Here is a 17,284-nt window from a genome sequence, read left to right as displayed (position 1 = left end):
TCACCACCAGTCCTAAGTTCAGTCAACATGACAAACATGCATTCATACATGGTTATTCTAATTACTAAAGTTCTAATGGCTAAAGTTGAATGCTAATTATAATTATAATATATCAGATATTTAATATTAGTCTGGTGAGTAAACTAAAAATGTAATTAATTTCATAAAAATTTCATTCATTTAACATTTAATATTGGGGTCATCCAAGTTATTTAATATATTTATTTTTTTTAAAAAGCAACACAATAGTTACTTTCCCTGGTAATTAGTTACTTTTATAATGACGTAACTCTGTTACTAACTCAATTACTATTTGTGAGAAGTAACTAGTAACTATAACTAATTACTTTTCAAAGTAACATTCCCAACACTGCCCACAACATTAAAATAGTGTAGATTAGTGTACAATGTTTTATATTTATTTTATAGTTATATTAAATTAGATTTTTTTTTAAAGTAACGCAATAGTTACTTTGCCTGGTAATTAGTTACTTTTATAATGATGTAACTCTGTTACTAACTCAGTTACTATTTGTGAGAAGTAACTAGTAACTATAACTAATTACTTTTCAAAGTAACATTCCCAACACTGCCCACATCAACATTAAAATAGTGTAGATTAGTGTACAATGTTTTATATTCATTTTATAGTTATAGTAAATTAGATTTTTTTTTAAGTAACGCAATAGTTACTTTGCCTGGTAATTAGTTACTTTTATAATGATGTAACTAGTAACTATAACTAATTACTTTTTTAAAGGAACGTGCCCAACACTGATAACCACAAAGACCAGTTAAACTAATGTATAGTTCGTGTAGCAAAGCTATAGTTAATTTGTGGTTAGCATGTTTTTTTGTTATTTTATCTGTAGTAAAACCATGGTGAATTTTTGTAAGCGTTACGTTCAAATTGTACTTTGTTTTATGTGCTGAATCGCGACGGGAAAAAAGACTGAAGTAGAGCACTTTAAATTATAACAAACACCTTTATTAATAAACCTTAATAAAATAATGATAAACAGCACTTATTAGACATATGACGTAAAAGAATCACTGAATCGTTTACGGTTCTTTGACAAACGATTCCAAAGAATCAATTCGCAGAAATGAGTCGGAGTTATCACTACTATCTATAAATATACCAGTTGTTATTTGAGTAAGGGTGAAAGCACAGCCAAACGGAACAGCTTGTGCCCATGTGTTTACTTTAGACATATCTGATAATATTAACAACATTTCATTTAGCCTTCATAATATGCATGTGATTTCATTCTCAAGCTTCCACTTCTTTCTTAGGGAGACTTAATTATAGCCTAAGTGCTGTGTTCAAAGCTTATCATAATCAAAGGGCGTTATCCATACTTCACAGACGTGCCTGAACACGCAATACCATCTCGTCAGTGTTTATATTAACTACGTTGATAGAGGTACAATAGCCTCAGTCCCACAGGTAAAACCCTCTGTGATGTCAAACCTTGTGAGACCTGTTGACGCACATGACATTTCTGAGCGTCAAAAGACTGGAAGAACTGGTTTGAAGACATTCTCTCATCTGAGTTTCAGTCTTGATAAGAACATGCATTTCAGCTCTGGCCGCTCTTAGATGACAATGGAGACCTACAGGAGAGATTCACCAGTGACACTGCGCACTTTCAGGGACCTCCTGGAATCTCCACTGACCACTGAGGAAATCCACAGACGATTAACTGACGATGAGGATTCGGTTTCAAGTCATGACACTGATAGAGATTCTAACAGCTCGCCGCTGTGCACACTGGATGAGTTACAGGAACAGCTGGCGGTGGATGACAACAGTGGCCGTACAGAGACCGGTCAAGCGGATGACTCGCGGTTTATGACTGTGGTTGAACAATCTGACCCAAACTCGTCCCCGAAGCCCGCTCGGTCATACTTAGATGAAGCGTTACCGGATCTGCTTCGGAGTGGAAGCCCACTTCGCAGACGAGTGTCCAGTCCGGTGTCTGCCACGGTGAGTCATGTTATTTTGAATACAGTGAGTCAAAATCACAGTAGCAGTGAACTCACTCTGAACAATGGGGGATAAAAATAAACAAAGAGTAAGTTAGCCGTAATGGTGATTAATCAGTTAGGCTCACCTTTCTGTCCCTTATGACTAGTCAGTTTTTTAAAGAAATAAATATGCCTGCTTATAGCTTTAATTACATTTATTTTAAAGCGTTTTGAAATGTTTGAATTGACTTAACTCTCAACCAGACTCTGTAAGACATGCATAAAAAGTGTTTACAATTTCTGACTTTTAATTGCTTTCATTTATTTGTATCGCTTTAATTATTTTTATTTATTTGGAAGTGTTTTAAAATGACAGAATTTGGCTAGCTTTGCATTATCCCTCACCCAGACTTTATGAGAAATGCATAAAAATGTTTGAAATTTCAGACTTTCTTTTCAAAAACTTTATATTAAAATTAATCATAATTTTTTTTATTTTAAAGTGACTAGTTGACTTGTGACTAGATAGTTTAGTTTACAACTATCCCTTACCCAGACTGAAAAAAAATCATAAAATGTTTTTTGAATATCGCAACCTATTTATTGTTTATTCATTATTTACATAGTCTGTAGCTCATATTGTTTCTAGTGCTGTGCAACGATTAATCGCATCCAAAATACGTTTTTGTGTACCTAATATATGTGTGTATACTGTGTATATTTATTATGTATATATAAATACACAAGCATGTATATATTTAAGAAAAATATTATGATTATTAAATATATTTATATATAAATTACATGAATATAAACATATATATGTACATATTTTCAATTTATATATTGTATGTGTGTGTCTTTATATATACATAATAAATATATAGAACACAGCACACACACACACATATATATTATATAAACAAAAACTTTTGGATTTTGGATGTGGTTAATCGTGATTAATTGTTGCCCAGCACTACGTTTTATGACAAATAATCACTCTCTCCAAACTAGCTGTCACTACATTCATGACGATAATTTTTTAGCACTGTCAAGCGATTAATCATGATTATTCATATCCAAAAATAAAGTTTTTGTTTACAAAATATATATGTGTGTACTGTGTATATTTATTTTGTATATATAAAGACACACATACAGTATATATTTTAAAAATATTTACATGTGTATATTTTTATTCATATAATATTATAAATATATTTAATATATAAACATAACATTTTTCTTAAATATATATATACATGCATGTGTGTGTGTGTGTTTATATATGCATAATAAATACACACAGCACACACACATATATTGTGTAAAGAAAAACATTCATTTTGAATGCGATTAATCGCGATTAATCGATTGACAGCACTATTTCGAATACTTTTATTTGATTTTGATGTCAATACAAAGTGACTTATGAAACATTTCTGCCATGACAGCAGAGAAACAGTGACCAGAAATGTTATTTTGAGATATTTTAAATGTCATAATTAAAGAACGAAACAAACAACAAAGGACCAGGTCAATGAAAGTAGCAGATTGGCAGTCATCGTTTAACAAATATTCATCTGCTTTTTCTCCATTCAGCCAAATTCTTTTTGAAGTAGCATGGCTCTTTAAAGCTAATAATGAACATGAGCATTTTTATCTTTTATTTACGTGCAAATCCATGTCCAGGACATTGACAAACTGTCAATGGAATGTGGGTTTTACTGGCTGAATGTATAATGTTTTCCTATGGATGAATGTTTGACTAAAGCTAAAACAACGCAGACATTTTGGACACACCGTACTCAGACATTTGAAACATTTAGTCTAAACATTTTTCAGCAGATTTAAGTAACCAAATCACCTCACACTAGGAAGTAAAGGTTATCTGAGATTTGGTTCTGAACATTTCCTGGTACTTTCACCAGAATGTCTGGATTCCAATGTTCTGTGTTTATATTCGCAGATGTGTCAGTCTGATATCATTCATGCACCACAAGTGTAGCTATTTAAATCCTACTGTATGTCAATAGAAGCTTGCACATTGTGCTCATTTAACTTTCTTTATGGCGCAGCTGAAGCATGTGAAAAGGGAAGTAGAATTATCTCGACAGCGCAGTCTGAGGCTCAAGGCTCAGGTGGACAGACTGCAACAGCAGAATGATAGCGGACCAGGCTGGAGTGAAAACAGACAGCGGGTGAGTCTTAAACTAGGTCATGCCACAACTGAAAATGTTCTTTCTGGATTGTGATTTAATTTATGCAACCAGGGCTTGTCTTAATTGCATCTTTAATGTTTTTGTGTTGTTTCTAGGTGGCAGAGGAAGTTGAGTCTGTTGTAAAGCTGCTGCTCCCTCTGACAGACTTAGAGTCAGCAGAAGTTGATCAGCCATCCCAGACCAACCCTTTAGACAAGGCACTGCTTCAGCTGCAGAATGTGGCCCGGAGACTCGCTGTTAACCACACCTCTCAGGTGAGCTTTAGCCACGCCCATCAGCTCATATAGAGCACGCCTCCTTTTTGAATATGCACATCCCTCTATTCTATTATAAGACCTTGCATAACCATTACATGCTTTTATTATTGTTTGAACAATTGCAGACATTTTTTAAGAGCCCATATTATGCTCATTTACAATTTCATTTTCACTTGGACTTTGTAACTTTACTGATCGTTTACATGCGCAAGCAACTATATTACACATTAAAGGAAAGGTACAATAATAAAAAAAGCATAATAGTTGCCCTTTACCATTGATAGGGAAAGAGGTCTGGGGAAGAGGCTGCCATTTTACAGCAAGCTCTACGGGACAGAGATGAAGCCATTGCAAAGTGAGTTTAGTTGATCTCTAACGCAAATTATTTTGTGTTATGAAATAAGACTTTGAAATACTGCTGTCTGATAACAAAACTTAGTTTTTAGTGTATGAATCAGTAAATCAAAGCAATTGTTTTTAATGCAGGAAACAAGCAATGGAGACTGAGCTACTAAGAAGCAAGAACGAACTGATGACACTGAACAACCAACTTCTGGAAGCTGTTCAGAGTCGACTAGAACTGTCCATAGAGCTGGAGGCCTGGAAGGTATGTTTAATTGCACATTTAATTATCAATAAAAATGCTAAAAAGTCTGAATATTTGTCTAAAATAAGAATTTTTTAAACATTATTTGATGCACTTATTATTTTTTTTTTTTTTCTGTATTTTTTTAGTTAATATAAAAACAGTAACAATCAAAAATAAAGTGCACATATCAATATTAATGTAATTTAAAGGGATAGTTCACCCAAGAATAAAAATTCCCCAATGATTTACTCACCCTCAAGCCATCCTAGGTGTATATGACTTTCTTCTTTCAGACAACTACAATAAGAGTTATATTAAAAAATGTCCTGGCTCTTCCAGGATTTATAATGACACTGAATGGGTGTTGAGATTTTGAAGTCCAAAAAAGTGCATCCATCCATCATGAAAAGTACTCCACAAGGCTCCAGAAGGTTAATAAAGGCCTTCTGAAGTGAATCGATGTTTGTGTAAGAAAAATATCCATATTCAAAACTTTATCAATCGTAATCTCTAGCTTTCGCTAACTGTTGTATGCATGCGTTCATGAGAGAGTGGCGTTACAGCGGATGATGTAGGATGTAGGCGTAGCGTAAGCTCCGGTGAGAATATGCTAGTCTCACGGGAACCAAGTTTTGTTTACAACAAAGAAAAACGAGTCTCCTCTTTGCTTATACTGAAATCCTCCCATATTTTTTTTCTTTACAAATCCTTGGTTTATACTTCCGCGTTCATCACTTCCACATTTGTCACCGCTTTCGCCTAGCGGAAGCTAGCGATTACGGTTTATAAAGTTTTGAATAAGGATAGTAGTAAAAAAACTTTTATTTTAGATGCGATTAATCGCTGCCCAGCACTAACTGTTTAATGACATATTTTTCTTAAATATATCCATGCCTGTGTGTATATATATATATATATACATACAGTGAGGTCAATAAGTATTTGATCACCCTGTGATTTTGCAAGTTCTCTTACTTAGAAATCATGGAGGGGTCTACAATTTTCAGCATAGGTGCATTTCCACTGTGAGAGACAGAATCTAAAAATAAAAATCCGGAAATCACATTGTATGATTTTTTAACAATTTATTTGTGAATTACTGTGTCAAATAAGTATTTGATCACTTGAGTCAAAAAATTTCAACATTTGGTACAGAAGCCTTTGTTAACAATTACAGAGCTCAAACGGTTCCTGTAGTTCTTCACCAGGTTTGCACACACTGCAGGAGGGATTTTGGCCCACTCCTCCATACAGATCTTCTCTAGATCTGTCAGGTTTCGGGGCTGTCGCTGAGCAACACAGAGTTTCAGCTCCCTCCAAAGATTTTCTATTGGATTTAGGTCTGGAGACTGGCTAGGCCACTCCAGAACCTTGATATGCTTCTTACGGAGCCACTCCTTGGTTTTCCTGGCTGTGTGCTTTGGGTCATTGTCATGTTGGAAGACCCAGCCACGACCCATCTTTAATGCTCTGACTGAGGGAAGGAGGTTTTTGCCCAATATGTCACAATACATGGCCCCGTTCATCCTCTCCTTAATACAGTGCAGTCGTCCTGTCCCCTGTGCAGAAAAACATCCCCAGAGCATGATGCTTCCAGCCCCATGCTTCACTGTAGGTATGGTATTATTGAGACGATACTCATTATTCTTCTTCCTCCAAACACGGCGAATGGAGTTAAGACCAAAAAGTTCTACTTTGGTTCCATCTGACCACAGGACTTTCTCCCATGACTCCTCTGGATCATCCAGATGGTCCCTGGCAAACTTCAGATGGGCCTGGACATGGGCTGACTTAGACAGGGGAACCTTCCGTACGATGCAAGATTTTAAACCATAACGTCTTAGTGTATTACTGATAATAGCCTTGTAAACGATGGTCCCAGCTCTCTTCACTGCATTGACCAGCTCCTCCCGTGTAGTTCTGGGCTGATTCTTCACCATTCTTAGCATCATTGATACCCCACGAGGAGAGATCTTCCGTGGGGCCCCAGTCTGAGGGACACTGACAGTCATCATTAGCCTCTTCCATTTTCTGACAATTGCTCCAACAGTTGTTCTTTTTTCACCAAGCTGCTTGGCAATTGCCCCGTAGCCCTTTCCAGCTTTGTGAAGGTCTACAATTTTGTCTCTTGTGTCTTTTGACAGCTCTTTGGTTTTGCCCATGTTGCTACTTAGACTTTAGCTGATTGTGGGGTGCACAGGTGTATTTATGACAGCTAACAACCTCAAAAAGGTGCTACTAATTTAGATTCATGAGCAGAGTGTAGCTGGACTATTTAAAAGCAAAATAACAGGTCTTTGAGGGCCAGAAATCTGGCTGATAAGCAAGTGATCAAATACTTATTTGACACAGTAATTCACAAATAAATTGTTAAAAAATCATACAATGTTATTTTCCCGATTTTTATTTTTAGATTCTGTCTCTCACAGTGGAAATGCACCTATGCTGAAAATTGTAGACCCCTCCATGATTTCTAAGTAAAAGAACTTGCAAAATCACAGGGTGATCAAATACTTACTGACCTCACTGTATATATGTACATATAATAAATAAACACAGTACACACACATATATTGTATTTGAATGCGATTAATTGTGATTAATCGTTTGACAGCACTATTTCAAATATTTGTTTCTGATGTCAATACAAAGTAAAAGAATATGCTAGTCTCGCGAGAACCAATGTTTGTTTACAGCAAAGGAAAACCAGTCTCCTTTTTGCTTATACTGAAATCCTTCAACATTTTTCTTTTCAAATCCTCAGTTTGTACTTCCGAGTTCATCACTCATTTCGCCTAGCGGATTACGGATTATAAAGTTTAAATATGAATATTTTTCTGACACAAATGCATCCATTGGCTTCAGAAGGCCTTTATTAACCCCCCAGAGCCATGCGAAGCACATTTAATGATGGATGGATGCACTTTATTAGACTTCAAAATCTCAGCACCCATTCAATGCCATTATAAAGCTTGGAAGAGCCAGGACATTTTTAATTATAACTCTGATTGTATTTGTCTGAGAGAAGAAAGTCATATACACCTAGGATGGCTTGAGAGTGAGTAAATCATGGGGTAATTTTCTTTTTTGGGTGAACTATCCCTTTAATACTGTACGTGATTGATATTATTAAATGTAATTTAATTTAATAGGCGGAAGGGTAATCTTTAGGGAGAACATCTGCTAGGGCTGCATCTCTGCAGGACTGTTGGATCTGAACCTGTTGTTGCTATCTGGACTCCGTCTGGTTTTCTTGCAAACCCTTGAAAATACTTCATGGAGGTTCTTAAAAGCAGTTTCTTGTCTCTTACAGGATGATGTACAGACCATTCTTCATCACCAGCTCCTCAGACAGCAGCAGGAAGAAACTCAGAAGAAGTCTAGAGGGTTCGGAGTTCTGCGGCGCTCAAATAAGCCCCTTCCTCCCAAACCTGAATTCTCCACCTTGACGCACGCCACTGTCCCAATCCCCCAGACTCAATCACATACAGGAACACAGAGATGGAAAGACAAGTTCAGACGTGGAAGAATGGGCACACAAGGGCCTGTCGAGTCTCAACCGCAAAGGATCGACAAAGAGGACAGTTTTCAGACTGTTTCTTTGGACTGATGAGGCCGTTACCTAAAGTATCTCACATCTCATTGATTGTTCAATCCTAAGGATGTAAATAATGTGATGAATAATGTTATGACACATTTGAACTATGTTATAAATGTGCTTTTCGCTGTAGAGATTATGTTAATGTGACTGCCGTGCTGAGAATCTTAAGTAGTTTTGTTGACCTGCAGTCATGAACTTCCTAGTAATATATTAAGTAAAGGGAATAAAGGTGACAGAGAAACAATATACAGTTCAAGGCTGATTTATAAAGGCTGTTTGCAATAACATTTTCAGGAACATAGTTTTTTTTTTTTACACTTCATTAATTATTAATCCACACTGGGTCTTAATATGCTCAAGGGCTCAAGGGCTATCTCTTTTATTTTCTTTTTTAGCAAGTTGAAAAAAGAACAAATGTTTACTCAAAGCAGTGGAATTACAGTATTGTAAATGTGGTAAAATATCTGTAAGGCAATGCAAATCAATCACATGAGCAGGTTTATGACTTGTACATTTATTGAGTAGTAACAAATCTGCACACAGATACACTCTAGCATGCAAAGGTAATACACCCACACAAACCGCTCAACACAGACGGTCATACTGTTACTGCCTGAATGACCACACACTCTTTCATGACATTAGATCAATAAAACAAAGAACCAGTATCACTGTGTATCAAATAGTAACAATACATTTAGTTACTTCCACTTTCAAACAAACAATACTGCATGAAGCCACAAGAATAAGTTTGACTCTCTAATTTACTTTAAGTATACATTAAGTACAATGAAAATATATCAAGTATTGTGAGCGCCAAGATAACAAATCCAAAATCTCTATATTAATTTCAGTACTTTCTGAATGCGCTAAGCAGATAGTATATTGTTAAAAACATCCTAAATATCTGTGCATTACGTTTTCAACTGATTGATCTCTTTAGTATTGCATACATGTACATTCTTTAAATCAAAGGGCTGTTTCATATGAGGGATTAAAAACGAAAATACACTGTATTCTCTATGTTAATTTTTGAGTTAATCTAGCTTTATGAAACAGTCCATTGAATTGCTAAAAGTCAGGCAAAATCTCAAAAGAATGTTTTCACAGGATCAAGAAAGACCCAAGTCACTGTTTTTATCTAGCAGAACAAAATACCCAGCTAACAAAAACATGCTAATGCTAACATTAAGTTACAAAAACATTCTGAATGTTCTCTAAATGTTCAAAGTCTCAAAACGCTCAGTTTTTTATTTGGTTAAAGGAGAAGTTCACTTCCAGAGCAAAAATGTACAGATTATTTACTCACCCACTTGTCATCCAAGATGTTCATGCCTTTCTTTCGTCAGTTGTAAAGAAATTATGTTTTTTGAGGAAAACATTTCAGGAATTATCTCCATACTGTGGACTTCTATGGTGCCTGCGAGTTTGAACTGTAGTTTAAAACAGCTTCAAAGGGCTCTAAACAATCCCAGACGAAGAATAAGGGTCTTATCTAGCAAAACAAAAAAGTTATTTTCTAAAAAGTACAATTTATATACTTTTTAACCTCAAATGCTCGTCTTGTCTAGCTCTGCGTGTATTCTGTGCACTCCAGTTCAAGACAGTTAGGGTAGGTCGAAAAACTCCTATCTCCAGTACCCCAGTACCAGTACTGACCCAGTGTTTACAAAGTGAATGTGCAACAAAGTTAAAACGCCCTTTACAAAAAAAAAAAGGTAAAACAACGATGTAGGATGATTTTGAAGTTTAAAAAATATATAAATTGTACATTTTTATAGAAAATAACCAATTGTTTCGCTAAAAAAACCTTCTTTCTTGGCTGGGATCGTTTAGAGCCTATTGAAGCTGCACTTGAACAGAATTTTGGAAGTTCATACTTGCGGGCACTATAGCCTATATGGAGAACATCCCTGAAATGTTTTCCTCAAAAAACATAATTTCTTTACGACTGAAGAAAGAAAGACATGAACATCTTGGATGGCAAGGGGGTGAGTACATTATCTGTTAATTTTTGTTTTGGAAGTGAACTAATCCTTTAAGCGAACATTCCGTTTTATCATTACGTAAACATTTTGGAAACATTGCTTTTGAATGTTCTCTGAAAATTCCGAATGTTCTCTGAAAACTAAAATGCTTAATAAAAAAAAAAAACACTCCATTGAAGGATGTTTTTGTACTGATGTTTTGAGAATAGGACTGTCAAACCATTAATCACAATTAATCACAAACTTTTATTTTGCATGCGAGTAATCATATGACAGCCCTAACTGAGAACATTATTGATAGAACTGTCAAAAAAATGAATCGATTAATCTTGATTAATCACAAACTTTTATTTTGCATGTGATTAATCAAGATTAATTATATGACAGCCCTATTGAGAACATTATTAATAGGGCTCTCAAACAATTAATTGATTAATCACAAACTTTTATTTTGCATGAGATTAATCACGATTAATCGTTTGACAGCCCTATCTGAGAACATTATTAATAGGGCTGTCAAACAATTAATCGATTAATCACAAACTTTTATTTTGCACGCAGTTAATCATGATTAATCGTTTGACAGCCCTACACTGTAAAAAACACAATTTGTTGAGTCAGCTTAAAATAATTTGTTACCCTGCTGCCTTAAAGTTCAGTTAACTAAAATAAGTTTAGTCAACTTGAAATGTTAAGTTGTAGTAAGTAACAACTTAGATATTTGTGTTTGCTAAACTTAACAGATGGGCAAATAACTCATCTGCCTTAAAATTTGAAGTTGATTCAACTTAAATATCTAAGTTGTCACTTAGTATAATTTAACATTTCAAGTTGAATAAACTTTTTTAGAGTTGACTGAACTTAAAATTTTAAGGCAGCCAGGTTACAAATTATTTTAAGTTGACTCAGCAAATTGTTTTTACAGTGTATTTGAGAACATTATTGAAGACGAAATAACTTTGAATGAACATTCTAATAACGTTACTGGAATTTTCTAAGAACGTTTGAACTCCAAAGTTCTGAGAAAGTTTCCTGTTAGCTGGGTAACTAGCAAAACATTAAACTAGCACTGCTGATAATCACTGGCAGTAAATTTCAGGTAAATCTGAAAGATACAGTTCCATGTAAACACAAATATACAACAAACTGTATGTGAATAGACATAACAAGCAATGGCAGTGCTATGATTCTACTGTTCCACCATACACATTCAACACGATTATTACTTGACATGAGAGACACACACTGATATTAAGGATATGTCATTTTGCAGCATATTTCTTGATTTATCAATCATTACAATATTGTAGTCATAAATATAATATATATAATATTTAGTATAGTATACATTTATATAACTAGTACTGTATATGAATATACAAAATACTCATCATTTACAAACATTGACACTTTCACAATGAACAAAAATATCCCCTTATAACAGCAGTTTTTATACTAAAGACTGCCAAAAACAGTACATTGACATTTATTCTTAAATGTGAGCCGAACATAGCGTTAGCACACCACTGGTCGAGGAAAACCTTTCCATAAACCCCTGCTTTGGTACGTCAATAACTATCAATAACAGTTATAAACCTACTGATAACTGATAAACCTACCAAGATTAGACGACAAACAGTGCGCAGAGGTAGGCACATCGCTCTCTCTGTAATAAAATCACACTTATATACCTGTACATGTTTCAAAAAGTTAAATTGTGCGGCATCTAATAGTCCAACGAGCACCGAAATGGGTATTTTATTCACATGCTTATGTATTTGATCAGTTTGTTGACTATTCGTTAAATACATTTTACTACTTTTAAAACAGAAAAAGGACCCAGGGCCAAAAAAAAAAAAGAGATTTCTAGTAAAACACAAATGTTGTACCTGACATCATAACTACTGATGCTCTGAAAAGTGTCTTAGTTACATTGCAGCATCTTTGTTTGTTCTAAAGCCATACAAAATTGTTTTAACAAAACACCTAACACAGTAACACAGGCTTAACAGTTTTTAAACAACAAAAAAGCTAATCTATTACACACTACAGTGTTAATTAAAACATTCTACAAACAATTAAATTCTCTGTTTCCAGAAAAAGAGTAAAAATTCAAACACAGCCATGGCTGTACGTCAGTGTTGTGGTCTTAACGGATCTTAAGTTGAGTCTGTGAGAGATGCTTACGGCTTGAAATAGTGCTGTCAAACGATTAATCGTGATTAATCATGATTAAGCGTGATTAATCGAATCCAAAACAAAAGTTTATGTTTACATATGTGTGTACTGTGTGTGTATATATATATATATATATATATAAATAAATACATGCATGTATATATTTGTAAAAATTATATATAAATTATATATGTGTAAATACACTGTGTGTGTGTGTGTGTATATATATATATATGCAAATATACACATGCATGTCTGCATTTTTTATATATATGCAACAAATACATAAAGTACAAACACATATATTATGTAAACAAAAACTTATGTTTTGTTGTTTGACAGCACTAGTTTAAAAATATTAAATAAGTCACACACTGTTGCATAGACATCTTTGCATTTCTTATCAGAGAACGGCAAAAGGGTGTCCATGTCAACAATATGCCTAAAAAAATAAATATACTAAAAACAGAAGAAATGTATGTATAGTCCAAATATTATTTAGCTATGGAAAAAATAAATCTAAATATAGTCCAATTTTTATGAAGGTAAAATATATATATATATATTTTTTAAAGCCACTGGATCCATTGTTATGTAACATGTTACACTAGAGAGCTACAAACAAATGTCCTTGATCGAAAGTCATGGACAGATTTCTACATATCCTCTTGATAGAATTGCATTTTTATGTACTATGTTAAGCCACAGTGCAAATACCACATTAAGAAATGAATACACTAACTATCAGGAATTATGTAACGAATCTGTTGTGCATTATAAGGTAAAAGACTAGATCTTACTCAGTACAAGTCATCTTGGTCCATACCCTTACAATTCATTCACTGTCCCTTTATGATTGGGCCCACCTGTGCGTATCCTCTCCTGAGACAGGGACTATAATTGTAAGAAGGTTATTATGGAGCTGATGAAATCCAACGGCTTGTCAGCATGAATCCAATGACTGGCATCTGGGATGTACTGGATATCAGCACAAGGAAAAAGCCTCTGGATTTCAGGGTAATCTTCAGAGCTAAGAGAATAACAAGGGGTCCATAGCAAGACAACAGTTGTACACTTAAATAAACATGCATTCAAGACATTCAAATGTTCACAAGTAATAGAGAGATTCAAATAACACATGTGTACAAGTATCAGTTTAACTTACCTTATATAGGCTGAACTACTGCCACCTAAGAAAAGAGTTGGACCCTCATAGGTGGTATTAAAATCAGGAAAACCTATGAGGTCCTCTAGGTGTTTTGAGATAGCTTCCAGGTTAACCCTCCAGCCATAGTGACCATTTTGCTCCTCCAGGTTAGTGAGGAGGAACTGACGCACAGAACGCTCCTGCAAACATCATAAATGTGGGTAATTTATTCTAGGATTTTAATGAAAACACCCAAAGAATAAAAAACAACAACAGATTAACAGATACAAGTTCTAGTTAAAGTGGTTACCTTAACTATCTTCCTGAGCTGGTCTTCAGCCAGTCTTCGTGCTGTGGAACGTGGGATATTACTGGGTACCTTTACCTCTTTCATTGCCTGAATGTAGGCATGGAAATTGGTGTGGATTGAAGTTGGAGAGGGACTAATGTCCACAACCACCAAACGCTCCACTAAACTTGGCTGAATTAGATAGAGAGACAAATGAATAAAAAATGCAATATGATATCCTTAGACTCTAAATACAAGTAATTGTATGTATGTATGTATATATATATATATATTTGTAATAAATTTATAATCAATTTAAAAATTTTTACACACACATAAATTCATATTAGTATACACTACCAGTCAAAAGTTTTTGAACAGCAAGATTTTTAATAAAGTTCACCAAGTCTGAATTTAACTGATCCAAAATACAGCAAAAGCAGTAATATTGTGAAATAATTCTACTACGTAAAATAACTGCTTTCTATTTGAATATATTTTAAAATGTAATTTATTCCTGTGATTATTGCTAAATTTTTCAGCATCGTTACTCCAGTGTTCAGTATCACATGATCCTTTAGAAATTATTCTAATATGCTGATTTGCTGTTCAAGAAACTTTTTTATTAATATTATTATCAATACTTTAAACAGTTGAGCACGTTTTTCAGGATTCTTTCAACATTTATCTAAAATAGAAATCTTTTGTAATCTTATACACTACTATTAAACACCATTCAAAAGCTTTTTTAATATTTAAAATTATACTCACCAAGGATGTTTTAAATTGATTAAAAGTGATAATGAAGACATTTATAATGTTACAAAAGATTTCTACTTCAAATAAATGCTGTTCTTCTGAACTTTCTATTCATCAGTGAAACCTGAAAAAAATATACTCTATATAAAAATTATATCCTTATAAAATTATACTGTTTTCAACATAATAATAAATATATATATATATATATATATATATATATATATATTTTTTTTTTTTTTTAGAATTAAAAAAAAATTAGAATTATTTCTGATAAATCATGTGACTGGACATTTTAAAACATATTCAAAGAAAAAACTGTTATTTTAAATAGTACAAATATTTAAAAATGTAATTTTTTTTCCTGTACAAAATGCAGGTTTGATGAGCAGAAGAGACTTTAAAAAACCCCCAAAAATATTACTATTCAAAAACTTTTTACTGATAGTGTATAATACATATATATATATATATATATATATATATAAAATTTTTATATTTTAATTTTATGCATATTTTTAAAGCTTTAATTTTAAAGCATCCTTGCTTAATAAGAAAACACACACACACACACACACAAACTGACCCCTAACTTTTGAACTGTAGAATATCTTTATAATATATAATATTTTCATGTTGGCTATACCACATGATTTTGATTTGGCAGAAAAAATAACAATGATTATAATAATTTAACAAAACTGTTTAATATTAATACTAAAAATGATGCAATACTACTTTGACAATTGTATCACCATGCAGTTTTTGCCTTTTAAAAAGATCAAAATGAATTTTAATTCCCAAATTTCAAAAACATCATCATATGTCTAGTGCATTAAAGTCACTGTATGCATTAATTGCATTTTATGTTTTTTTTTTTAAATTAATTAATTCATTGTCATGACAGTCACATCACTGACTCTTGGCCTAGTAAAATGTTTCAATAAGATCCACACAAATAAATTACACAGCATGTAATACCTGTGACAAAGCTGTTGTCATTGCAACCTTGCCGCCCATGCTGTGTCCAATCAGGACACACTTCCCAATGTGCAGCTGTCTGAGCAGATGCGTCAGATCGTAAGTCATTGCTTCGTAGGTCAAGACAGGACTGTGTGGGCTTTTGCCATGGTTGCGAGCATCTACCGTCAGCACCTAACTAGACAAAGTACAGTCAAGACAGACTCTTCTAAAGCCCACAGCACCTCTAAACCACTGGAGAAACTGGACACATACCTTCCTGCCAGTCCGCTGAACCAGAGACTTGGCTATAGAGTGAAAGTTTGATTTGCTCCCAAATAAGCCATGAAGAAACACCAACGGCGTGCTTTCTCCTTTCCCATCAAACACATCGTAGGTCAAATTTATAGGGCTAAGAAAGAACAAAGCAGACAAAGATTAAGACTATTACACAATCAAAACCATTTCAAAACAGATAATGACTTAATTCACGTTATTTATAGAAAAGATATGTTTTGACTACATACAGGGCCTTGTTGATAGATTCATAACAACAGAGTTCTATCTAATTCATAACTTTGTTTATGTGACCCTCACCTGTAAATAGTCAAAACAGAACATAATATGTATAATTAGGCATTTTTGCTTTGGTTTTACTCTTTTTTAATCTTAATAAAACTACCTACAACTGGCTAATTTGCTAATGCGGTACAGAATGCATAGATATCTATTTTAAAATCAAGTATAAACTTTTTAATGCAACTTCCCTCTCTCTCACATGTAGACCTGCGTAATTAACAGTATTTCAACCCGAACATTAAAGATGCAACACCTGGCAGCTCGCACGCTGTCACTACCAGCACGGTCCAGTCGTGAGACTCCGCTGCAAAAATCCCGAAGTCCCGTTACAGATAAACAAGACGACGGGCCGCAATACGCTCCCCTGGTTAAAATACGGCACAGGGCACTCATGGCAAAATTTGACATGCTAAAACCTGTGTCCGGACTTCATTCATTCGACCGGGGTTGGCCACTTCAAAGGTCGTGATGTTGTTTAGCTAACACTAGGGAAACCAGACGGTGTTGCCAGATCCCTCTGGAAAAATAAAGTAAAGGATAAATGTATCATTAAAACGTGTGTAAAACATCTAAATACTGTTGAAATGCATTTATCTGAAGCTAAAATGCATTTTAAATTCTTCTAAAAAAACAAAACAATAAAAAAATTTCCCATATACACTAGCTAGTTAAATCAATTTTTAAATCACACATCTACATGCTAAACACGCATTTAAACATTATTCAGGTAGTTTGAAAACACTA

General features: G+C 34.0%; 2 protein-coding genes across 2 annotated transcripts; one reads left to right on the top strand and one right to left on the bottom strand.

Moving 5' to 3' along the window:
• The first annotated feature begins 1,274 nt into the window (after positions 1-1,274).
• On the top strand, positions 1,275-8,884 carry bicdl2l (bicaudal-D-related protein 2-like). The gene is made up of 6 exons (XM_051093671.1): positions 1,275-1,990; positions 4,050-4,172; positions 4,289-4,447; positions 4,735-4,805; positions 4,937-5,057; positions 8,353-8,884. Exons 1-6 carry the CDS (start codon positions 1,604-1,606, stop codon positions 8,647-8,649), a joined length of 1,158 nt encoding a protein of 385 aa, XP_050949628.1. The 5' UTR covers positions 1,275-1,603; the 3' UTR covers positions 8,650-8,884.
• A 254-nt stretch (positions 8,885-9,138) lies between these two features.
• abhd11 (abhydrolase domain containing 11) lies at positions 9,139-17,034 on the bottom strand. The gene is made up of 6 exons (XM_051093672.1): positions 16,794-17,034; positions 16,238-16,373; positions 15,983-16,156; positions 14,264-14,434; positions 13,972-14,153; positions 9,139-13,836 (listed from the first exon to the last, which is right to left on the bottom strand). The coding sequence occupies exons 1-6, from the start codon at positions 16,946-16,948 to the stop codon at positions 13,701-13,703; spliced, it is 954 nt and encodes a 317-aa protein (XP_050949629.1). The 5' UTR covers positions 16,949-17,034; the 3' UTR covers positions 9,139-13,700.
• Between the last annotated feature and the right edge of the window lie 250 nt (positions 17,035-17,284).

Source organism: Labeo rohita, chromosome 21, assembly GCF_022985175.1.
Source record: "Labeo rohita strain BAU-BD-2019 chromosome 21, IGBB_LRoh.1.0, whole genome shotgun sequence".
NCBI lineage: Eukaryota > Metazoa > Chordata > Actinopteri > Cypriniformes > Cyprinidae > Labeo > Labeo rohita.
Note: the sequence above shows the minus strand (reverse complement) of the source record. Positions and strands in the feature narration are given on the sequence as shown.